Raw genomic sequence first — 26,509 nt, 5'->3', positions numbered from 1 at the left:
AGGAAAGTAAAAGAAAGTAATTTTGGTGTAATTTCAATTTAAACCTGACAAATTAAGCAGGCCAGAATATTGGGTTTTGGGCTGCAGGTTCACAGTGCATAAAGTGCATGCAATGGTGTTGTGTGTCACCGCTTATTTACATATGCTATTGTACTTTGTCTATGCTTTTTGGGCTTGATATACAGCGCGTATATCTTATGGCTTGGCATGTGTGTGTTTTTTAGGTTATTGCATGTTTTTGTTTTATGTTGTTGCTTTTGATACTATTACAAGTTCCCCTATGTTGTGAAGGGATTTTTCATGACGATGCATATCGCTGCACAACAGTTGGGTCAATTTGCGTTGATACTAAATTTCACAGATATGATTTGTCATGTTGTGAACAAGACAGACAACACTTCACCAGTGTATGTCAAATTTGGCTATATAATATTGAAGAAAAATAAAAGATATACAGGATCAAATTGTTTCACCTGCAGTTAGCTATGAGTGCACCTTCCCTCAAGGAACAGGCAGCCCTAGATTTATGTTACCTTGATTGGACCTAAGGATGAAATTATAGATTTGTGGCTCTTGCTAAAGGTGACCTAAACTTTTCATTTTTTCCCTTGAAGAAGGAACTGGACCATTAGCTGAGATTACCGTATATGGTGTAGGGGCCAGCGGTAGAGTTAAAATTTGTGTACTATTGTGACTTTTGTGTATCATCCATACTCTTGGTATTATGTCACAAACTTGACTGTCTCCCGAGTAATTTTTTTTGTTCTTCCTATAGATTTTTCTTTTGGCGCTTCTCCCCTGACTGATGTTGCATTGTGCCTAGTTATTGGGGATGTTAGCTGTGTCCTACTCCTATTTCCCTTTTCCGTATTCTTTTCACCAGTCAGCTCATTTAGTATAATTGGTGTATTGTTCAGGTTCACACTTCCAGACTGCAGTGATTACCAGGGACCCCCATATTATGTATAATTTCCTTTTGTATGACCAGACTGGTTTTCAAGAGTTTTCTTTAGGCCTACTTCGATGTTTTCCAGTCTGACTGTCAGGGTAGTGATAGACTGGTTAACTGACTTAATATTATAGTAAGACAAGTTTTCCATCTCAATAAGAGATACCTTATGTTTATTATTTTTTGAATATGATAAATTCAATGCCTATTCTAATGTGGTTTTCAGCTCCTTTTTTTCTGCTGCTTTAATTTTTGATAGACCAGATGTGTTTCAATAATGGAAACACCAGGACTCTCTAGTTCTTGTCTTTTGTTTCCACATTTTGATCATTAGCCTTTGTATTGCATAGTGCGCCTGATGCACAATTATTAAAAGGGAGGTATCTATATGTCCCTGATAATCTGTATTATGTGATTTCTCTTTTGAGGTGTTCTAGATAAGGAATTTAGGAACACTTAGACTTAATCATTGAAAAAAAAATGTTTACCCCATTAGACAATGTCACTATGTGTGAGGACATCCATTCATATAGAATTCTCATGTAGTTATCTACCCTTAGATGGTAGAGGATATGCTCTCATATGGAAACCCAATTGAAGAGGCTAGAGGCACAGTTTTGCCTACTGTCTTTGTCTTTGTATTCTATGAGAATGACAGTGTATTTTAGATCACAATAGTCCCATGGCGTATGGCCACTCCTTTGAAGATTGCAGGCCACCTGTTTGCAGTCCCCTTGTTAAATATTGAACTGTTTTTGAACTAAATTGAAGAAAACTAACAACTGTATCACATTTCCTACATCACTAGGTTCTGCGGGATCTTCCAGAGTCAAAGGGAGAATGATAGCCTGCAGAACGGTGATAAAGATGAGTCCTAATTTCCATCAGTGTCAGCTACAGATGAGGGCTACATACCTTGGCCCTACAGTCCCAACACCTAGAAAGTGCTTCATCAACAGCATCTCCAAAGCATCGTGCTTGCTTCATCAGACAGCGTCGGACATCAGAGAAGAAGGAGGCCTGTTTGCCACAGAGTTTCAGTGCAAAAGAGCAAAAGCTACCTGTCATGTGCTGGTAACCTCTGACAGTGTGCAGTCCCTTGAGCCCCTTGGCTTGAGTTTTGGCCACACATTCCCCCTTTTTCCTTTGCTCCAACGGAAGGGCAGTGCACCGGAGGATCCAAGATTGGCAAAAGGCACTACATTATGGTGCCCATGAAAGAGCAGCCTGAGCATCCTCTGACACTGAATAATGAGTGTTGGAGCTTGAGAATGTAGACCCAGGTCTGCACGAGATGATCTGTGCCCATGATCAATGAAGAGCACACTATCTGTAGTCTCTGCCGCAGAGGAGAGATACTGGTGCACTGCATTGAGACATTGAGACTTTCAAGTGAGCTGTGAGTGTTTGCCAGGAGAGCACTCCAATGGATACTGAGAAGCACTATTTCATGGAAGGCCTGAATCAAGAGGCCCATTCAACAATGGTAGCAGATTTGATGGACGATAGAAGCCTGCCAGAGAGGCTTTGAACGGACTTTGGGCACAGTTGCACAAGCGATTCCAGTGCAATTGTATAAAGTAAATGTTAATTAAGTTCTCATTTGACTGAATTGCCATGGAAGAGGAAGTGGCTCCGCCTCTAGGATCCAAAAATGGTCCACCAGAAGTGAGTCTTTGTGCTACTATGTGTGTTCGGAGACCTGTCCCGAGAGAAGTAGAGAATAATAAGATGATGTTACAGCAACACCTTGACGACCTAATGAATATCGATATAGACCTAGATTCAGATTAACATGAGTCTTAAGTTATTGCCTACGTAATGGCAAAAGGAGGGTCTGAGGTTCTGTAATTCTCGAGACTGACTCCATTTTATATTGTGCCTCCATTTTGTGTTGCCCTCACGTAGGCCTGTGAAGGTAGCCTGGCGAATAAAGTGGCCTGGCCTTCTTAGTCCATGTATACATTAACTAAGTTTTCTTTTTGACTCTGAAATGAACTGTAAGAAACTGACCTCTTCACCTGAAACTGACCTCGCAAAGCCAATTTCCCTGATCGATCTTTGTCTGAGATTGCCAATCAATGTTCAGGACATCGTTAACTTTTAGTTTCCTTGCACATGCCTTATCTTGTTCATCATCTGTTACTGTTTCTTTTTATGTTTCTTCATTACATGGGTTACGCTTTCAATAATAGGTTTGTCCGGCTTTTGGAGGTTGAATTTGGGACATTCTAAATGATTGACTTTTGGGTTGGGATACTGTACATGTAATCATGCCATGCCCTGCAGTGCCATCTAAATCAGATTAACCTTTGTGAACTATGTAATTATAATGTTTTGCCGATATCCTGCTAAAACCCAAAGGCTACTCACCTGCTGACGCTCCAGATTTTCCATTTGTTTAGGAATGTAATTGGTACAACTCCCTTACATGCCTGGGGCAGGATAAAGAGTATATAATATGTGAAGTGAGACCATTCTGGCAGACTGCCTCATTCAGTTGCTAAGGCTTCTGTGTGACGTAGTCTCACTCATTTGAGTTTAATAAAAATGTACTTTTATATTCCAGCTTCTATGTCAAGTTCTTTTTGAGTTTGAATGGACTAAGTATCAGTGAGACCAATGAGAATTGGATTTTTGATTTCTACAAACTTGGTGTCCCAAGTACACCATAGAACCCTGCCCGATCTGACACTTTCTCGCCTTGATCGTGAGGCCTGCCTTCTGCAGTGCCAACGACAATTCCCAGAGGTGGTGCAGATGTTCTTCCCAAGTGACACTGAACACTGCAATGTCATCCAGGTAGGCGGCACTGAACTCATCCAGTCCAACCAACACCTGGTTTGACCAACCTCTGAAAGGTGGCAGGGGCATTCTTCATCCCAAAGGGCATAACACGGAACTGGAAATGCCCATCTGGTGTGGAGAATGCTGTCCTCTCCTTTGCCCCATCAGTCAAGGCGATCTGCCAATACCCAGTCGTCAAGTCAAACGTGCTGAGGTACTGTGCAGCCCCTAACCGATCAATGAGCTCATCAGCTCTGGGGATGGGGTGCACGTCGGTCTTCGTGACCGTATTGAGCCCTTAGTGGTCCACACAGAACCGGAGTTCAGGTGTGGCACCTGGCACTGCAACTTTCAGGACCAAGACCACTGGGCTGGCCCAAGGACTGCTGGAGGACTCAATCACCCCAAGTGCAAGCATCTTTGAGACCTCCTCTTTGATGCAAGCCCTTACCCTGTCAGTTACCCTGTAAGACTTGTGTTTCGCAGGTAAGTTGTCTCCTGTATCCACATCATGGACGCACCAATCTGTGAAACTAGGAACCAGGGAGAATAGATCCGAAAACTGTCCCAGTAATTGGCGGCAGTCATTCTGTTGCTCAGGGGTCAGGGTGGAAGAGAGGTTAACACCATCCACTGACCCATCTTGCTCTGAGGCTGACAGGAGGTCAGGAAGAGGCTCAGTCTCCTCTTCCATTCCAGCATCTGTCGCCAAGAGCATGCCCACTTCAGACCTCTCTAAGTGGGGCTTATGGCGGTTGACATGCAGGACCCTCAAGGGGATCCTGGGAGACCGCAAGTCCACCAAGTAGGAAACTGGACTCTTGCGCTCCACAACCTCAAATGGTCCAGTCAACTTATTTTGGAGCGAGCAGGGCTCCACTGGGGCCATGACCCACACTTTATGGCCAGGTTGAAGCTCCACCAGAGTGGCATTCTGGTCGTACCACTGCTTCATCTCCTCCTGGCTGGCTTCCAGATTCGCCTCAGCGAATTGCCTGTAACGCTTAGTCAGGTTCCTGAAGGCCAGCATGTAGCTATATACATCCTGGGGAGGTTTCTTGGGAGATTGCTCCCAGCCTTCCTTGACCAGACTCAGAGGTCCTCTGACCGGGTGTCCATAGAGAAGCTCAAAGGAACAGAACCCTAGAGAATTCTGTGGCACCTCCCGGTATGCAAACAACAGGCATGGTAAGAGGACGTCCCACTTACGCCTCATGGGTTCCTCAAGACCCATAATCATGCCCTTCAGGGTTCAGTTGAACCTTTCAACCAACCCATTTCCTTGGGGGTGGTAAGGAGTGGTGAACATGTATGTTACCCCACACTCCTGCCACAGGGACTTCATATACTTAGAAATGAAGTTGGTGCCCCGGTCAGATACAACCTCTCGAGGGAATCCTACTCGTGAGAAAATTCCCATCAGTGCTCGTCCCTCCACGGGGGCCGTCACTGTCCTCAGAGGTATGGCTTCCGGGTACCGGGAGGCATGGTCCACCAAGACCAGGATGTACCTGTTGCCCAGGGCTGTCTTGGGATCCAGTGGCCCCACAATGTCAGTCCCCACCCACTCAAAGGGGGTACTGACCACAGGGAATGGCTGAAGAGGAGCCTTCTGCTTCCTCCCACTCTTTCTACTTGCCTGGCAAGTCTGACAGGTCCTGCAATGAGTGTCTGAACTCTTACGCATTTGGGGCCAATGAAAGTGGGTGACAAGCCTCTCAAAGGTCTTGTCCTGCCCCAAATGTCCAGCCAATGGCACATCATGAGCCAGCCCCAGTAGGAAGGCTCTGAAGCTCTGGGGTACCACCAGCACACGGGCTGACCCAGACTTAGCAACCTTAGGCTCACTATACAGGAGGCCATTCTCCAAATAGATTCAATATGACCCAGACTGATCACCTGCTGCCTGGCTTGCAGCCTGCTGCTGCAAGCCCTCAAGAGAAGGGCATTCTCTCTGCTCCACGCAGAATTCCTCCCTGGAGGGGCCTCATTCTTGCTGCCGATGGGTCAGCTCAGGCAGGTCCCCCAGTTCAGCTACTTGTTCCCCAGTAGGCTCCAGGGCATTCCCCTCAGGGTCTACCTCCTCCTGGGCCGTGGGAACTTCAGGGGCCGGTTTCCCGCGCCCCCTGCCACTTCTCTCTAAGGCAGGTTCCTGGGCCTCCCTCTCAGGCTCCAGGTCCTCTTGAGCACCCCTACTGGCTGCCATTTACCGGGTGGTCACGCACGCCCAGTCAGGCAGACCTACCATCCTCAGGTGAGTACTCTTCTCCACCTTCCCCCAAGGTGAGCTCTCCAAATCGTTCCCCAAAAAACAGTCAACAGGCATGGCGGACCTCACAGCTACCTGAAGAGTACCAGAGACCTCCCCCAACTCAAAGGGAACCTGAGCCATTGGACAATGACTCTCTGTGTTGTCAGCGTTAACAACTCAGCAGAATGCATGTGGCACAACCTGCTCTTGAGACACCAGGTGACACCTGACAGCTGTCACACTGGCTCCTGTGTCTCCAAGAGCCTCCACCTTTTGGCCATTGATGGTCACCCACTGCCCATATTTCTTAGTGTTGTTGGGCAGTTGGTTTTCTAGGACCACCTCACAGTCTCCTAAAGAGACAAGGGACATCTCTGCGGGCCCCCACCAACCTTGGACTTCTACCTCCTCCCCAAAGGCTACACTAGCCATCTGCCGTGGTGGAGCACGAGTGTGTGCTGGTTTACCAAACAGGCGGCACCTGGGTTCAGTCGCCTTATGACCCAGGTCCCCACATCGGTAACATTTCAGGGGTCCCTGTGGAACAGGATTACCTGTGGGGACCACTGGCTTTCTCTCAGGGGGAGGCTCGGAACCAGTCCCTTGGGGATTACTTTGGGGCCCTCTGTGGAACTCCCTCTGTTTACCCTTGTTCCCCCCACTCTTCTGCTGGGGACCCTGCCCACTTTTGGCTGAGTCTCCCATGTGACCCTTGTGGACCCTGGTACTGACCCAGCGGTCCACCTCCTCAGCAAGCTTCCTAGGGTTAGTCAGCTTGCTATCAATCAGGTGCTGGCGCAGCTCTGAAAAACAATTATCAGACAAGTGCTCCCATGTAATCAAATCCAATAGACCTTGTAAATCATTAACTTTGCTGCCCTTTACCCAACCATCCAATGCACTGCAAAAGAAAGTGACATACTCTACCCAGGTACTACTTTCTATCTTCTTGCACTTCCTGAACCTCTGCCTATAGAGTTCAGGGGTCAAACCATACCTAGTCATGAGTTCCTCTTTCATGTGGCTATACGAGTTATGGACTTCAGAAGGCAAGACCAAGTGTCCCGCCCCTCACTAAGGAACCTTCCCCACAACCCCGCTCCCCAATCTCTCTCAGGGACCCGGTGGGAAGACATGGCTACCTCATAGGCTCTGAACCACTGCCCAATATCATCATTCTTTAAAAACTCCTTTACCACATCTTTGGGGATGTACAATCTACCTTCCCCATGTGCTGGCGGTGTGCTGCTTCCAGAGGGAGTGCTCTCCAGGCTCCTGGCTTTCAGATCCAACTCTCTAAAAACTTGGTCATGCTCCAATTGCAATCTGTTTTCTTCCAAAGCCAATTTCCTGCTCTCTAGTGCCACTTCTAGAGATATTTACTTGCTTTCTAGCTCCAGTTGCCCATTTAATTTGAGCTTGGCCATCTCCATTTCAAGCATCCTGTTTTCTTTTCTGTCTGCCAACTCTTCAGGGGACAGACCTCGGGCAGACGCACTGCTACCCACTGGGGAGGGCGCACCCCTCCTCTCAAGACCCAGTGGCTCACCAAGCTGCTGCTCTGCAACCTCATAATCTCCCAAATCACCAGGGGCATTCCTTGCTTCCACCCAGGCCCTCAGTGCCTTGTGGTATTGCTCCTTTTAGGTGATTCCAGCTACTGAAATTTTAAACTTTTTGCAGAAGCTCTTGAGCTGGTTGTTGGTGTAGCTTTCTAGTTTCTCTTCCTCCTAATCACAGTCAACAGATGCAATGGACGCTGCCTTTTCTATTCTGACTGAACCAGGCATGATATAAAAAAAAATTAGATTTTGGCACAAACAAGTATCAGAAGTACGTGGCTGCGTTATGGTCTGCACTCACTAAGTAGTGTTTAACAATCACTGTACATGAGCCACAAATGCAAATTCGGAATCTTTTCTGCTTGACTTCCAATGTTAGAATTGGGGTCTCTGGTTGGCACAGGCAGGTACTTTTGACAAGCAGGGACCCTGTCCTCTAGTCAGGGCAAGGGAATTACCCTCTTAAAATAACCCCTGCTCACCCTCTAGGCAGCGTGGCGCAAGCAGTCAAGGCTAGTTCAGAGGCGATGTAACTTAAGCATTTGTGACCACATACAGTAACTCAGTGATAACACTGCAAATAGACACCACACAAGATTTTATATAAAAAATAAGTATACTTTATATAGAATTATCACAAGACCAATAAACGACAAAAAGAATCTACAGTACTTTTAAATTTCAAGAGTTCAGGTTAAAAAGGTGTAAATCAAAGTTTTTATTTCAAAAGATCTTTATTGACAGCAAAGCCATTGACATCACCAGCATTATCACATGTGCACGAATTAACTCCGGGATCGGCGTCAATTTCTCAGAAACTGCTAGATGTAAGTCGTACACAGCCTTAGTGCCAGCATCCCGGAGGCCTGGCGGCGAGGTAGTAAAGTAGCAGCACAACCATGCCAATCGAGGGCTCCCAACACAGGAAGCGTATTGTAATGGTGTGACAACTGGCAATCAACCTGTCCACATGATAGTCAGCGATCCAACGTCATATCCACTATAAGAAATTAAACAATGCCCAACAAACTGCCCCCCCACTCACCTGTGTGTGTCTGTGTGTCTGCCTAACCCGTCCCGACTATACAATCACCCGAGTGTTCCTACCCCGTGTCCCCACCCCGTCCCCCCCCCATAAACCTGCCCTTACCCTACTATCCTTCAGCAGCCCATCTCCGAGTTCTCACAGCCACCTTCAGTCAACCAGAGGCCTCCCCATTCCCGCCTCCCCCGTGTCACCGTGTGCAGTGCTGGCTTCGATCTCTTCTACTCTATCTTGCAGTTCCACCTCCTCAGCGGTGTCAGAGCCGTCCTCCTCACTCCTCTGTTTGTACTCTTTGTAAAGGTCCCAAAAATTCTTGGGCCTGCTTCTGGGCGGAAGAAGGTCGCTATACAGTTCTGTCTGGGTACAGCAGTACTGCAGGTCCCTCAGCCATTTAGCTTTGGTGGGGAGGGGCCCCCTCATCCAGCAGGTCGCTACCACCCTCCTTGCAAGAAGCAACGCCATGTCCACCAGACGACGCAGTCCCGGGGCCAGTGGTTTCGAATAACCGAGTAGCGCCAAAGCAGGGGCACGAGATAAAGGCTCCCCCAGTATTTGATCGAGTTCCGCAAAGACCTCCCCCCAGAATGCCTGCACTCCCGGGCACTGCCATGCCAAATGGTAGAAATCAGCTGTCGGAGTCCGGCAGCGTTCGCATTCGGCCGAGGCGCGGAGGCCATAGCGATGGAGGCGAGCCGGGGTGTAATACACTCGTTGTAAATATTTGAAATGCACCAAGCGGTGCCGTCCGTTTAGAGATATCTTGCGAGTGCTTGTGCAGCAGTAGCGCCACATTCCATCATCTATGGGGGATTGTAGGTCTGCCTGCCAGGCCTCTCTGGCCTTCGACTGTTGCAGACGCTGGTGCGTCACACCCAGCTTGTTAAGCTGTGTAATGAGTTTCGCCGCAGAGGTGGATTTCAGTATATATGTTAGTTCCGGGATCTCCTCAGGTTCCTCCAAATCCGGGCCCAGTAGCTCACGAAAGGCCGAGCGGAGCCTGTGGTATTGGAATTTTTGTAATATAGTGTGGCCTGCCCCGGCAACTAGTAGCTGATCCCAGGTTTTGAGTACACCCCCCTCAAACAGGTCCTCCATTTTCGTTACACCAAGAGAACTCAGCGCCTTGACCACTCCCTTCTCACCGAGCGGGTCGAGCCATAGGGCCCACTCCACCGGTAACAGTGGGGAGTAAAGCAGAGTGCAGCCCCGAGAGCGCACTAGGCAATTCCAGGCGTGGTTGGTCGCCTTCAGCGAGACCATCCGGCCAGTGGCGCGGTCTGTGGGTAGGCAGACAGTAGCAGGCAGAGGGAGCGGGTCCGCGAACAACCGCTCCAGTATAAGGTGCGGGGTACGAGGGTCACCGTGCACCCATGAGTATAAGTGCGATGCCTGGGCGACTCTATAATACCGTTCTAGGTCCGGCGCTCCCAGCCCCCCCATTTCGCAAGGTAGAATCAAAGTCTTCCAACTAACCCTGGGCTGTTTCCCCCCCCAAGCTAGTTTCACCAACACCGAGGTGAGCTGCCGGAAGAAGGTCTTGGATAAAACCACAGGTAGATTCAGGAAGAGGAACAGAAATCGGGGGAGTACCACCATTTTCATTAGTGCAATCCTACCCGAGAGGGAGAGCGGGAGACGGATCCACCTATCTACGTCATCCACTAGGTTGTTATAGGCCACTCCGTAGTTGTCTCGAACAAGGACCTCCGGGTCCGAGTGGAGTTGAATGCCCAGGTAGCGAACTGAGTCGGCGGACCAGTGCAGTGGGTAGTCCATGTCGAACTGTCGTGTCACCGGGGTGAGCGGGAACGCGATCGATTTGTCCCAGTTCACTTTCAGTCCCGATAGCGAGCCGAAACGGACCACTTCGCGGAGCACCGCAGGCAAATTAACTTCCGGTTCTCTGACGTACAACAGCGTGTCGTCAGCGTATGTTGATATCCCGATCTTATATGTAGGGAAGCTAACCCCCTCTAGGCTGTGGTACTCCCGCATGGCGCACGCCAGGGGTTCCGCCACCAGTGCGTAAAGCAACGGCGACAATGGGCAGCCCTGTCGAGTGCCCCTGCTTATGTCAATCGGATCCGTTACCCTGTCACCCAGGCGGAGCCTAGCGAAGGGTCGATGGTACAGCGCGCCAATCTGTTGAAGGAACTGTTCGCCCAATCCCATCTTGCGCAACACCCGAACCATAAAGGGCCATTCAACCGAATCGAACGCCTTTTCCATATCAAGGAATATAGCCAATGCGCTGTTCTCCTGCTTGATATGCTGCATCGCGCCTAACACTGTTCTGATATTGTAGGTTAAATTCCTGCACGGGACAAACCCGGAGTGTTCTGGGGCAACCAACCCAGGTACTAGCAGGGCCAGGCGAGTGGCCAGGACCTTGGCATAGATTTTGGCGTCTACATTAAGGAGACTAAGGGGTCTATACGAGCCGCAGAGATCGGGGGTTTACCCGGCTTGGGTATGGTGATGAGTAGCGCCTCCCGCATGGTGGTCGGCATTTCACCGTTCTCGCAGATGGCGTCAAACAGGGTGATTAGGTGTGGCAGCAGCAGATCCTTAAATGCCTTATAAAACCCCACCGTGAGGCCATCTGAGCCCGGTGCACTACCCGAGCGCATGCCCGCCAGTGCCTCTAATATTTCGTCTTGGTGGAAGGGGGCCATTAAGAATTCCCTGTCCGAGTTCTTGAGGAACGGCATGGCTATATGGTCTAAGTAGTCCTCCATCTCACCCTCCACTCCCTGTGGTTTAGCTCGGTATAGCTCCGCATAATAACTCCTGAACGTCTGAAGTACCTGCTCCTCGTCCGTCACTGTGTCTCCCTCCGGAGTTCTCAGTTCCTCTATGACCAGCGGTCGCCTGGTGCTGCGAACCATGCGTGCTAGAAGCGCCCCGGGCCTCTCACCCTCCCCATATTGTCTCGCCGTGGCGTATTTGCCCATGTAGAGGACCTCTCTGTCCGCCAGTGCCTGAAACTCGGACAGGAGTTGGGACAGCGCCCCGTCTCCCGCCTCGCCACCCAGCCGCAGCTGCTCTGCCTCAAGATCCGCCATCTTCGTTTCCAGAGTAGTTAGGTCTCGCCGTATGGATCGTAACACACTGGAATGTTTCGACATCGCTACCCCCCTGATGTAAACCTTAAATGCCTCCCACACCGTAAAGAAGTCATCCACTGTGCCTATGTTTGTAGTAAAGAACTGCTCTATTTCCTCTGCTAGTTCCCCCCGGAAGGCCTCGTCAAGCAGTGCAAAAGGCGGGAACCGCCAGGTGAAGGCTGGGATCCCCCTCCTGGGCGTCGCGAGGCGGAGGAGAATAGGGGAGTGATCTGAAAGCGTGCGTGGGAGGACTGTGCATGTGCTAATGTTGTTAAGTACCAGGGGGGGTGCCAACCAGTAGTCTATCCTGGTGTGTACATCGTGAAATGCAGAATAGTGTGTAAACCCACCCGCCCTCGGATGCTTTTCCCTCCACACATCCAGCAAGTCAGATTTGATCATTTCAGCCGCCATGTACGTGGCCGAGGCCACAGGTCTCCGGGCAGGGCCCGCGGAGCGGTCCATTGATGGGTCAAACACAAAGTTAAAGTCCCCGCCCCACAACATCCAGGGCTGAGCATGCGTTCTTGCCATAGCTGACAGGGTCTTATAGAATTCAGGGTGGTCATAGTTAGGGCCATAGACGTTCACTATTAGTATGTCCATCCCCTTACCCACACATCTCGCCAGGACATATCTACCGTCTGGGTCTGAATGCACCGGTATGAGCCGCAACTGTGACTTTGGATTGGCCCAAATTAACACCCCTCGGGCATGTGTAGTGTAACCCGCCGCCACTGTGTTCCCCGACAAACCCCTGGATTTGAGCATTCTGCTGGAGAGTGGCAGGTGTGTCTCCTGCAGCAGTGCTATGTCAACGTGGTGTCTGCTAAGATAGTTAAGGACTTTCCTCACTTTGCGGAAGTCGTTCAGGCCCCGCACATTCCAAGTCAGTAAATTCAGCTCATTCCGGGCATGTGCATGCAAAGTCGGTGTGGCATCAGCCATTGCTAAGTGGTTTCAGAGCATGGATCGTAAGGATGGACAGTGCTGGACACAGTAGGACACCCCAACTCATAATCGCCCTCCGGCGCTCGCGTACAGGGACAGCAGAACACTTCAATTCACACACTTCACAGTCAAACCCCGTCAACAACCCCAACCAAACACCCCCCTTTCCTCCCCGAGTCTAGCTCCCACCCCAAGTACAGCAACCCACCCACAGCCGACCTCCCCCAACCTGGTCAGACAGACCCCACTCTCCCCCCCCATGTACCCCCTACAGGTGTAGTGTCAAATAGTCCGACACCAACCCCTCAGTGAGTAAAAACAACCAAAAGCTCAAGGGCAGAGCGCACCAATGCAGTACACCCCGAACTGTTCCAAGAGAGTGCAAGTACCGCTCCCCTCTCAGCTCCATTCAAGAGTCAATGCTCAAGGCATGGCAGAAAGTGTTACTCAGACCCACTCTGACTGGCTCCCCCGGCACAGTGTATTTTGCCACGAAGCACACAACCCCTTACCAGCGCCATAGGGTAACCAAGTTGTCCATCCCCAAATCGTGGAGCAGGTGCCAGTGCAAGGCCGGGGCGCCCATATTATCCGGGTCCGTGATCCGACCAGTGTGTAAAGGATCAACCCCCTCTTCAGCCGCTTTTTAGTCCTGTTCCTCCATAGATACCTCCTCCTCGTCCTCCCGGCCACTCCGGTTCTCCTTCCTTTCCCGAGTCCAGGTCTTAAGGGACTTATGCAGTTCTTTCGGGTCCGTGAAGTAGTACGATTTCCCACCTGTGTTGATCCGAAGTTTGGCTGGATACATCATTGCATAATCCAGGCCTAGTGTTCTGAGTTGCTTCTTATACGGCGCGAACTGCCGCCGTTCCTCCTGCACCTTGGCCGTGAAGTCCGGATAGAGGGAGATGTTCATGCCCTCGTGCTGGAGTTTGCCCTTCTCCCTCGCCACTCTCAGGGCAGTGTCCCGATCGCGATAGTTGAGCAGTTTCGCGATTATGGGGCGAGGTGGCAAGCCAGGCTGGGGCTGCGGGCCCAGTGTGCGGTGGGCGCGTTCCACAATGAACATGGGGGAAAAGACTTCCTCTCCCAGGAGTGTTTTCAGGAGTTTCTCCACAAATAGCTCCATTTTCCCCGTTTGCGTGGATTCCGCCACTCCTGTGATACGGAGGTTGGATCTGCGAGAACGTGCTTCCAGGTCCTCTGTCTTGTCCCTGATGACTGTCAGGAGTCTGTCGAATTGCTTGCGTTCCTTGTCCCACTCCATCTGGGCTTCTTCGGCCTCAGTGAGCCGGCGCTCCGCCATGTCAAGGCGCTCCGCATGTTTGTCCACACGCTCTGCCATACGGTCCATGCGGTACGACAGAGCATCTATCTTGGTGCCCACCGCCGCTATACTCTCCTGAATGCCTTTCTCCATGGCTGCCAACATGTCCCGGAGCTCCGTCGGAGCCTGGGTCGGCGCCGCTGCCGCACCCTTCGGCGATGTGTCCGGTGCCGGGACCTCTGATCCCTTCAGACGGCGCCGTTCAAAGGAGATCTTCCCCTGGGTCGCCTCGTTCTTCCCCATGGTATTGACGATGCGTGGCTGCACCGGGCAAAGAAGCTCGCCGCACTGGCCGGTCAGGTGTCTACTCCGGTCCTCGATACCTCGTTGCCAGCGGTCAGGTATCCGATGCGTGGAAAATGGCGGCGGCAATGGCGGGTAGTACTTCCTTGTCCGCAGGTTCCAGAACGGCCCAGTACCAGATAGGGTCAGGTCCTTCTCAGCTGTCCCAGATAATCAGTCCCTCAGCAGAATAAGGGGAGATGGCAGAGCCTCATGCGATCGTTGCAAGTGAGCCAGGTTGCAGCGCCGGGCTCGGTGTCGCCCCACCACGTGGCGCGGCGCTTCAGTTAGTGTGCTCCACCGCTCCGCTGCTTCTCCAGTCCCCTGTCCCACCGGGGCAGTGTGGGGTAGGAGGTGGAGGGCTTTGCAATCCAGGGTCCGTTCCAATCGCGCCTTGGTTTGCACGGTGTGCGACAGCCGCCGGTAATGTGGCCGCACGCACAGTGACGTCGCCCGGCCTCTTCTCCAGGATAGCCCGCTGCTTTCAGCCCAGTCCGCCACAGGCGCGCCACCAGGCACAATGCCCCGGGATGTTCAGGAATTCACGCCCTGCAGCCGTCCAAAAAGATCATCGATCACTGCCCGGGGTGCCAGCCGATGGTTCCAGACAAGCTATAGCCAATTTGAGCACATCAAGGATAGTGAAGCAGGATAATTCTGGAGCTTTGCGAGGAGCCGAGGGCTCACGCGTCCGCCATCGACGCCGGCTAGCTCCGCCCCCCCAGGTGTAAATCAAAGTTCTGTGAGAGTCGGTAGCCTTGTCTGGCTACGGCGTGCTGAAAGAACACAGAGTCTAACAAATCCAGCAGACCGCGGCGGTCCGGGCCCACTCAAATGTCGACAGACTCAAACACAGTACCTTTTCCTTGAGGCGGCCGGCACGGATGTGCGAGCCGGTTCCGGTGTTCGTCGCGGTGTATAAAAAGAAAGCGTTGCAGGTCACGGCCTCCCTTCCTTCGCGGTGCAGGCTACGGCTCGTTGACGGCGTTGGTGAGCTCAGAGCTTGCGTAGTTCGGGGCGGACGTTGCTCGTTGCGGTGCTTTCAGCTTTACGGTGCGGCGTTCGAGCCGCAGTTCGGGAGCTGGCATCGGTCAATATGAACAGCGGTGCGAGTCGGGCGGGGTGTCGCGAAGTGTGCGAGGCGGTGGCCAACTCCGGTGCGGTCACAGGACTCGAAGTCAGCAGCAGTGACCGTGTCGGTCAGACCAGTTCGATTCGGTGTAGTGAGGCATTGCATGTTGCTGTGTCCCTTCAGTCGCGGTGCAGGCTACGGCTCATTGACGGTGTCAAGACGGAGTCGGTGAGCGCAGAGCTTGAATTGTTCGAGGTGGGCATTGCTGAGCTCGGTGCCAACAGGACACCGGGCCGGTCGTGAGAGTTGATCACAGCTCCCTGCCTCTGTAGCCACTGGAACAGTAGCAATTCACAAAGGCTGGTGAAGTCCATTGGTCCTGGGACTTTCAGTCAGGGGGCAAGCTCTCTTCCAAGCCCTTGGAGATCTTTTTACCACAAGTTCAAAAGTAAAGGTAAAATCCACAAAGTAATTTCTCCTCTCTAGGCAGCCAGGCAACCACTGCAGGCCAATCCCCCAAGCAGCACTTCAGCTTGGGAATAGTCTCTCCTCAGTTTCTTCAGGTTCCTTCTCCTCAGCAGAGGTTTCTTCTTGTCTGTTCCAGGAGTGATCTAATTTCATGGGCTCAGGGTCCCAATACTTATACCCCAAAATCCTTTGTTCTCTGGGGGGAGAGGGGCCTGCGCCCAGATCAAGCCAGTTCTGAAGCACTCTGTTTACCATGCTTCTCCTTTCCTTTCACAGAACAGGGCAGGCACATCAGACGCCCCACAGGACATGGAGCCAGCATTGTGGAAGGCAAGTACAGGCCAGGAGCACTTTATTGACAGGCTTCCTTCTCTTCTTTCAGTGTGCAGGACAGAGACATCAGACACACCACAGGGGGTGGAGCCAGCAATGTAGAGGGAAAGCCCAGCCCTATTCAGGTCCCAGATGCAACTTCTCCCTCCCATTTTGGATGCAGATCTCCCTATTTACCACCGGGCAGCCCCAGCCTGTCTCATGGAATTCCTCACTCCTGTCACACACAAACCCAGACAAGGAATCCACAACCGAGCAGAGGCGGGCTCAAATGGTTAGGCAAGCAAATACCTACTTTCTAAAAGTGGTATTTGCAAACACAGAATATTAAAATAAACTTTACTAAAAGATGTATTTTATTATTCTGAGTCCAGGCATACTAAACTCGAATTTCTACTAGGATTGTAAACATGTAACAATCCAGCAGTCCATTCTATCCTATGGGGAACAGGTAGCCTTGCACTAGTGGAAAACAAAAATGGCTGTAATTCACTATTAGGACATGCCACATACATACATCAGGGCTTGTCCTACCTTATACTTACAATGCACCCTGCCCTTGGGCCTACCATAGGGGTGACTAATATGAAGACAAGGGAAGGTTTAGGGACTGGCAAGTGGGTGCACTTGCCCAGTCCGTATGACTGCAGACTGCACGCAGGCTCTGCAATGGCAGACCTTAGACACATTTTACAAGGCTGCTTCTGTGGGTGGCACAACTAGTGCTGCAAGCCCACTAGCAGCATTTGGATTTACACGCCCTGGGCACACTCAGTGCACTGTACTAGGGTCTGACAAGTAAGCCAAATATGCAATTATGGAATCACTAATCAATGCATCAATTTACAGTAGGGAGCACTCGCACTGTGGCACTGGACAGCAGTGGCACAGTGCCCAAAGCATCTAACACCAGAAAAACACATGAGGCAACAGAAAAAATGGAAGCGAGACCCACGCCAATGGTGCCAGGTCTAACAAGGGTTTACTTACCAAATGGAACTAGCCAGGAGAATCTCATCTAACACACCTGCTTCCACTGGTTACTTCTAATTCCTAGTCGGATTTTCACCTGGTAATGTCAGCTGGTTCAAGCAGCCGGAACCCCCCCAGGAAAATCTCTGTGTTCACAGGATTACCATGCACTTTATATTCCCAATTGAGCCTGAAAACTCCTGTTACCGGGCCCATCCGAGATTGAGATCAACTTGCAATGAGGGCTCAAGTGTCATAATTTGGAAAGGAGTGAAACACTAGCATAGTGTGTAGTGACTGATTTATAGCTTTTTGCTCTTTCTGTATTATGTGTTCTCCCCAAGTCTCTGGACTCCACATGTGCATGCCACTGCTTGCTGTACAGATGCAGTCAGCAATCTTTATGCAATTTGTCTTGGTCTCAAACGCTGATCCGGGGGACAAGTGAAGCGTCTTCCTCTGGACGACCAGATCCCAACATCCAACAGTGGAACGTCCGCACACTAACAGTGAGACAGGATAGGTTCTCTCAGCTCTATATGCCACCCAGAGTTGATCTAAGGGTTCCACTGAGACTCCACTTTCTCACCTCTGCTCATCTTCTCAGTCATTAGCCTGCTTTACCAGATACCGAGGAGTATGGTCACCACCAGTCTTCAATGAAGCATCTCCTTTTTACCGCAGTGTGTGTTTATTCTTAGCACATGGGTGACTATTTGGCAGGTGCTGTGCCACTCAAAGGCAACCATTCACTCTTCAGAGAGCATTCAAATGATATGGGATACATTCCATGCAGAAATGCAGGTACCTGGAGGTCCAGAATTGCTACTTCTACCTATGCATATTGCATTTAGTTTTAATTAGATTTTTAGCATATAGACAAAGGCTTTGTATGACAGCTTTTTATTTTACATCTTGTAATTTACACCTTTGTCTCTATTTGGCCTCCATTTCATTGGGTGCTTTAAATTTGAGGAATTGATGGGTGAAGACGCAGTGTTTCTCTAGCTTCTTCCCCTTGAATTTCTATAGATGTTTTCATTCAGTATAATGAAGTTGGTGACTGGTGAGTTTAATCAAACTTTGCATGCTTATTGTGAAGGAAATAAGCAGATGCTTGGAATGCTTCTTTGTATGAATTGTCAGTGGAGTCTATGATTGAAAAGGTGGTCTTTTGTTATTTTACTCTCTTTCCAGCAGCCAGATTGAACAGATTATTTTCTTGCACTGGGCAAATTTCCAGGCTCACTTGTTTGAACCATGATCTGCCTCCAAAGCCTTACTGACTTCTGCTCTTTCTTTTTTACATGGCTCCCCATCTTTAGTGCTTATGATGTTCCTGGTGCTGCTTCCTGTTTGCTCTGCTACTGCTTACCGTATCCTATGATACTGCTAGTGATCTCTTGCTTTAGAAAATCCTCCAGTCTAGCCTGATGCTGCAGTTTGGCGATTTGTCTCTGTCGCCCGTTTCTTTCAAAGTCTGAACTCTACAGCCCACAAGGCATTTAGGGGCTTATTAACAAGTCCCTTGTGCCAACCGTAAGTCAATTTTCCCATGTTAAAAATGACGCAAAAGTGGCGCAAGGAGATTGTAAATAAGCCCCTTAGTGTTCTAGATCGCAGGGCATTTAGTGCTCCACTTACCCGTTTCTCCATAATTCCAGTTCCCTGTCTCTCTAATGTTTGCTTTCTCAATGCCTGTAGTACCCCAGTTCTAAGTGCTAATATAGGATTTGGTAAACTAGCTCCCAAATGAAGGGCGCCAGAGGAACAGCCTTTGCCAACAATACCATAGGCTGGCCACCTACCATATTTAAACTTTTCGCCCATGGTTGGCTTTGTATTTCTGAAATGTTTCCTGCTTCAGTGGAACGAGCCACTTCGGTTAAAACAAAAAAATGTGAAGGCCAGTCTGAGTTGCCATCCTGGCACTGTGATCTGTCAACACTGTTTTGCTTTCCGAAGGCACACGCCCAAAGAAGAGGTATGTCTTTGCAAATTAAGATTGTTTTACTGATGTGCTGGGATTTCCCCCTACACACATGGTGGTCATGTTTCACATTTCATCTCTGGTACCACCATTGAGTACATGTGGCACATGGACAGGTAAAAAACTAGCACCATGTATGCCAACGGAACCTCCGCATAAATTATTTTTATAACAGCAGAGATGGTGGTAGCTCCACTGTCACACAATCCTAATTTTTAAATGAAGTAGGGAACACACGCGGTAGGCAGATCTGACAATTGGCAATTTTTTTGTCCCATTACTGCCTACCTCTAAATGAGGCCCTTAGGATCCAAGTTTTTATTACTCTGTTGATCTTTTCTTCACATTCCCTAGTTCTCTCAACTGTAGCCCCTTCCCTTTTACTTCAGTTATAGTCCATCGATCATTCCCTTTGTCATACCCGTAGCCCAATTCCAGTCACTGCTGTAGTCTGCACTGTTAATATCTTGTTATTTTGAATGTAGGTTTATGATCTTTTCTAGCTTTTAGGCATTAGCATTATTTCCTTGTTTGTCAGAGCCCATATGCAGAAGTCTTCTCCTGCAGCGCCTTTCCATGAGCTAGCAGTAAGATACTAACTGTAACTAGCACAAGAGGCTATAATTCGCAACTTATCCAGAGAAAGAGAGAGAGACCATTACCTGTACACCTCTAATAGGAAGCTAACATATGCAAAAAAACGCCCCAAAGAACTCTTCAACATTATCAGACAGCAAACATCTAAACCTACTCTGGCTGCTATTCCGGCCTCCAAAGAGCTATGCAACAAATTTGCTAACTTCTTCAGCGATAAAATTCTAAAGATTGAGCTCTCACTGATGACCCATCCACCTCCATCAAAGACCGGCCCGCTACTCAGTAAAGATGATGCAAACCCACCCAGTCAACCTACCTACAATTGGCTAACCTTCACTCCCACCACTGTAACTGAAATTACTGAACTAACCACCGGATCCAAACCCTCATCGCACCTCGAAGACCCCATCCCTGCGCAACTGGCAAAACAACTCAAACACTCCTTAGCCCCCACCTGGACTAGGATCATCAACAGCTCCCTAGAAACAGGAAGCATACCTGACTGCCTCAAAATAGGCCAGGTAGCTCCACTAATAAAAAAAGACCGCTGCTGACCCCAACGATCTTAGCAACTACAGACCTATATCCAATCTTCCTTTCCTAGCAAAATTACTAGAATAATGTGTTCTCCGTCAACACACTCACCACATGGACATCAACAACCTCCTCGACCCACACCAATCAGGCTTCAGGAAAGGATGTAGCACAGAGACTGCCATCCTAAATGTCCTAGATGACATGCACAAATCACTAGACAAAAACCGCTGCTGCCTACTCATACTCCTGGACCTTTCGGCGGCCTTTGACACGGTTGACCACAAACTACTCATCAACACTCTCACAGATAGGGTAGGTGCCAATGGAGTGGTTGCACAGTGGTTCACCTCCTTCCTACAAAACCGATCTCAAAGAATAAAAATAGGAAACTTCACGTCCGACCTACACCCTATAACTAGAGGTGTCCCCCAAGGGTCAGTGCTATCACCCGCACTATTCAACATCTACATGGAGCCACTCACCATCATCCTTAAACAAGCCAACATTCCCTTCCATCTCTATGCCGACGACACCCAGATATACCTAGAAACCTCCTCCCTAGCAGACATGCAAAGACTAAACATCACCCTAAGAGAAGTACAAGAGTGGCTATCCCGCAACCATCTGAAACTAAATCAAAACAAAACGGAAATTCTTCTCCTAGTCAGCAAGGAAAAGACCCCGCAGATCACGGAATGGTTAAAGGCTATTGATGCTCTAGACTGCACTCTCATCCGAGCAGACTCAGTGGAGTCATTGGGTATCACTCTGGACCCTAACTTGGATATGATTAAACACATCAAGAGCACCGCTAAAGGTGCCTTCTTCAACCTAAAGCTACTAAGTAAAATCAAACCCTTCATCCCACCAACGGACCTCAAACAAGCCACGCAGTCCCTTGTCCTATCCAGATTAGACTACGGAATCGCCACCCTCACAGGCACGGCTAAACTACACCTGGCTCCACTTAGAACAACACTAAATGCAGCAGCCAGAATGGTGTCGGGAGTGAAGAAATATGAACACATCACTCCCGCGCTAACCGAACTCAAGTGGCTCCCAGTAGAAATGCGAGCTAATTTCAGAACCGCCTGCCTCACACACAAAGCTCTACATACCGGCAAACCCACCTATCTAGCTGCCAAACTCAAGAAAGCGGGACAGACAAGAAACCTCAGAAGCATTAACTCTCTGCGTCTCATCCCTCCGAAAACCTGCAAACAAAAGGCACTATCTAGGTCCTTCACCGGAAATGCGCCCAAAATCTGGAATGCCATTCCCATACACATTAGGACGAACTCTTCCTACAGAGCCTTCAAGAGCCAGCTCAAAACGCTCTTCCGCAATCAAATCCTCACGAAGTAAAAACGGATCCTCTTTAACTCCCGACCACAGAACAAAAGACCAGAAACTACGTCAAAGCGGATTACCGAACCTCCTTAGACCTTGGACTCACTATTTACCTGAGCACTCCTGATGTAACAATCTGTTTATAACAATGTAATCTGTTTACATCAATGTTGTAAAGCGCTCCGATACCTCCGGGTCTGGCTAGCGCTATAGAAAACTCCCAAAAAAAAAATATGTCATAACAGAAATCCTTTGCCCTTTCTGTTCATTGAACATTTTGCTATCTGTATGTTCTTATTCTCCTGGTAAGCAGTGCTTTTTCTGCTTCTATGGCTAATACTATTAATGCTGTGGCCCTTCTTACCCTTTGAATTTCAAACAGTCTCTTTCAATTTCTTCTTGGTTTGTTTGGTGCCTTCAGGATGTGCATATATTAAAGTAAAACTGAAGGTCACACTCTGGGTGGACACTAGGCTGGCATAATATGAAGGTAACTTTTTAGGGGGGGTGTTAGTTATTGCTTTATAGCTAAGGTTCTCTGCAGAGTTCAGCTACACATAGGGCAGTCTGAGATCCAGCTGTGGGATATCATTGATGGTTGCACCAGATTTGGTGGAACTCCATGGGTCTAGATCACTATGACATGATCTATAAACCAGACAAGGATCAACCTCTCGAGACCTGGCTGAAGAGTCTGTGCTTCACTGTCTTGCCTCAAATCTTTTAGTTTGAGTACTCTGCATCCTACTTGTGATTGCTTGCTAGTACCTCTTTGAAATGTTTCTGTAAATTCTTCAATACTTTTTCATCTTGCAAAGCTTTTTATTTCGCTGGGCTGTGTTTTCCATATTCAGGATGCATTTAACCGCACAATCAAGGTTACATTGTGCTGAAGTGTATCAAGCAGTGACACCATGCAAAGGTCCTTTTACTGCACTCTTCTATCCCTAGGGTCAATGATTACGTTGGGTGTGCATATGCACAGGACAGCCATGTTTATTAGCTTTGCGTGAGAAATGTGTGAAATTTGGTTTTGTGTAATTATACAACTTTTCAGCAAATTTATGGAGAAGTACACAAAATGCAAAAAATATGTCATTTTCTGCTACATTTTAGTGTGAAACGTGTACTTGCATTTTGTTGTCCCTGTCTGTACATTTTTACGGCGAAAGGCTGTACATTGGAGAGGCAGGAGAAGGTTCACTTCTGTATGACTAGTTAGAAGTTAGGTGAATTTCTTATTTAAATGTATGAAACATTCTTGTTCAACTGCACAAAGTCAGAGTGAATGAAGATAGTTGTCAATTGATATAGCCTTTTCACCTTGTCTGAAGATGACACTAGCGCTATTCTCACTGAGATTAAACCAGAGGAAGACACCACAGCAAAGGTACCCACAGTCAGCATACAGAAGCCAGGACTGTTGGTATAAGTAACATGTACTGAATACTGGAATCATTTTGTATAGTCATTGTAGATGGGGCTCTGTGAGGCCTGTGCAAAGATCAAGCAGTGTTAGTGGCAGGATTGAAACACAATAGAACAATTGTAATAGGAATTACCAAAAATTGTATCAACAATAAATCACTTTTCAGAGACAAACTTGCACAATGGCTAGAGCTTATCAATGTTTTCACTTTCACAGTGTATAATAAGCTCAAATAAAATATTAACACACATTTGTATTGCTTCCCTAATGTAACATGTTTGTTATGTTTATAAAACAAAAGTTTTTGTAGCCTACCTTTAATCATGTTCTACTCACTGTGGCCTATGTCATTGGCAGTATTACCGGAATCACTGCGATCCCAAAAGTTTACTTCTGCTCTAACATTACTAGTATTTGTATTTAACAATTCTCAGTGTGTCAAACGTTTTCATCATTACCTTATTTCCCCTAAAGATTCGTCCATATCTTGCAATAACTATCTTTCCAGTGCAATTAATTTTCATGTCTCGCTCCAGTTTGAAAAAATCTTCAGTGCGGGCATAATTTACATACACCAAATCCCCCTGATGGAAGCAAAAGAAAAATCTTTAAGTAGCGTCATCAAAAAAGATCAGACATAAAAAAAGAAGGTTTACCAAAGCTGCTGAAAGCGACTTTTGTTTTTAGCTTTCCGCGAGAACAAAGCTGCCAAAAACAGACTCTCAAATAAAGCAACAGTTCCCATTAATTATGCTAATACGCTTTACATATCACTCAATGATGGTGAACAATTCACTTGAAAGCATCATATTGAAGTTGATGTACTGAATATACCAATCTAATCTCTTCCTAGGAGTGTCTCTCTGGTATTCTGTTTAATTAGGCAAGCCCCAGCAAACCTATTAGTTAGCAGGTTTTCAAACGTTCCTACCCTAGATATTGTAGGAAATTCACCCTGTGAAGGGGAGGAGTACATCTATATCCATGGATGGTATAGGAAGAAAACAGCACCAAATTTAGAGGTTGCAGGGTGAGTTTTTTTCCACATGACATAATATGTCCAAAACAATTAAAAAGCAATGGGAAAAGGTGCATTTATGGATCTACATTCAATGTTTATGAATCAGAAAATGTTATGCCATTCACCGAGACTTCAAAAAAAGAACTCGGGGCTGTATTATGAATAGGGTGAAGTTTCCCTATTTGCGCCTCGGAACACCTTAAAACAAGTGCGCAGGGCACAAACAGGGAATGTGCGCCCTATTACATTGAAAGCACTGTCTCCAGCCCGGCCAGAAAGTCGTGGTACCCTGGAGGCAGCGCATTCAAGTGAAAAACAGAGTGGCTTTGAAGCTGCCACTCTGAGTTTAATTTTGCAGGCTGCAACCCACCTGCACTTTTAAGAGGGGAGAGATATCCCCTTGTAGGCAGGTGCTGGGAGTGACTGAACCTGCCTGCAAGGAGATGGCAAGGGGTCCATAGGACTCCCTGTCCCCCTTCCAGAGGGCTGCTATCAGGGGGAGCTTCGACAATGCACCACCTTTTGGGTGGCGCACTGTCAAGGTGCTAGCTGACAGCTTCTTTGCCTCTGCTCCGGAGTATATATTACGGCACGGGCACAGAGGCAAAGGGATCTTCTCATTTGCATGGGCCATAGCCCGTGCAACTGAGGGAATACCCTTTGGTGATATCCCTGGTGCTATATATGCACCAGGACTATCTGTATTAGAGAAACGGGCGCACAAACGTCTGAGGCCCCTTCAGTAATACCAAAGTGCCCCTCGGGTATGCAAATCGGGTGCCAATGCCCGTTGCGACTCTGGGGCACTTGTATAATACGCTCAATTGACTACTTTTGGGAAACTGACACTTGAGTAGCTGCTCCAAATACTCTGGAATTCTCTGGTCACTAGTACAATTAGCAAATAAGAGGTGCATTTTCTAAACTTAACTGTGTGTGAAAAACAATAGGTAGAAACAAAACTATTCAGAAAATGAACAGCTGGTATTACAATACCTAATGCCACCAGTTTCCATTTACGTAATCTAGTGGGATGTATCCCCTAAGGGGAAAGTTTATGAATAAGAAGGAAGTGTATTGAACATAAGGAGGCAGACAAAGCCTTAATAGAATAATTTGAGTGATTTCAGGAGAGGGGATATCCACAGAGGTTATATTGAGGATGCCAAAATGAAAGCAAATTTAAGCACAAGGAACAGTTGTTGTACAAGAAAAGTAAGGAGAACAATAATAAAATAACCTCTCAGTTTAGGCTAATAACAACACATAGCAAACATGAATTTGTAAGATACTGCAGAAATATTGGCAACTTGTGAGAAACGACCCAGTTCTCCCCCTACAGAAAAAACTTTCTGTTGAACCTATGGTACTAGAAAATCTACCTACTATTTCCCTGCTACCACTATTTGCTAAAATTACAGAAAAAGTGGTGAATAAGCAACTAACAACTCATATGATCTATTTCATCCTACACAACTCAGACTTTAGAGCTTCTTACTGGAAAGAATCCGCCCTTCTTCTGGCCACTGAAGTGCTGAGAAGGTGTGCAGATGATGGACAAACAGCCGCACTAGTATTACTGGAACTAAGCGCAGCATTTGACACCGTATCACAGAATCTACTTCTTCGAAGGATAAGCCAATGTGGTGTTGGGGGTACAGCTCTGCGCTGGTTGCTCTCTTTTCTTCTTGAGTGAAGTTTTCATGTTGCTCAGCATCCTTTTATGTCAGAGAGTATTCCCCTTGATCAAGGGGTTCCACAGGGCTCTATATTGAGCCCTCCTTTATTTAATCTTTATATAGGTCCCCTTGCAGAAATTGTGGAAAAACACAATGTAATAATTGTGTCTTATGCTGATGATATGCAAATTATTATCACTCCATCTCAGAATACGGAGGCAGCTGCTTCCTGTTTTTCACTATGCTTAGAGGACCTAGCCCCCTGGCTAGGTCCTCTAAGCATAACTGTGTAAAAAATAATGGTAAGAAAATGGAGGTATTGATAGTTGGGAAAGCACCCTGTATTTGCCCTTCGGCCTGATGGCCTGAGACTTTGGGGCAAATCCCCACTCCGAAAGCAGAAACCAAAAATCGTGTGGTGTGGTTTGATCCAAAACTTTTGATTGAAAGTCAAATCAGGAAAGTAGTTGGTAAGTGTTTGGAACTCTCAAAGTCCTAAGGAAACTCCTTGATATTTTACCTACAGCGGCCTGGAAAACAATTGTCCATGCTCTGGTCACATCTCAAATATACTATGGCAACATTTTATATTTAGGAGCCCCAAAAGGCAGTGTACCTAAACTCCAATGCATCCAAAATGCACCTGAGCGTCTGGTTCTCAATCTCCCAAGAAGAACTTCTGCCTCTAAAGCCATGTCTATTTGTCACTGGCTGCCTGAGGAGAAGAGGCTAATTTTTAAGGCCATATGCTACTGCCACAGAAGTTTGTGGAATAAGAGTCCTAGTTACCTGCGACCCAC

General features: G+C 48.1%; 1 protein-coding gene across 1 annotated transcript in view; it reads right to left on the bottom strand.

Moving 5' to 3' along the window:
• LOC147696876 (glutamate carboxypeptidase 2-like) overlaps positions 1-26,509 on the bottom strand; it is a 653,445-nt gene that overhangs the window by 390,870 nt on the left and 236,066 nt on the right. The window contains exon 5 of the mRNA XM_086933984.1: positions 23,468-23,593. Coding sequence (XP_086790110.1) covers positions 23,468-23,593 — 126 coding nt within the window. The remainder of the gene's footprint in view (positions 1-23,467; positions 23,594-26,509) is intronic.

Source organism: Lissotriton vulgaris, chromosome 8 (assembly GCF_964263255.1).
Source record: "Lissotriton vulgaris chromosome 8, aLisVul1.2, whole genome shotgun sequence".
NCBI lineage: Eukaryota > Metazoa > Chordata > Amphibia > Caudata > Salamandridae > Lissotriton > Lissotriton vulgaris.
The sequence above is the reverse complement of the archived record's forward strand: the minus strand, read 5'-3'. Positions and strand labels throughout refer to the sequence as shown.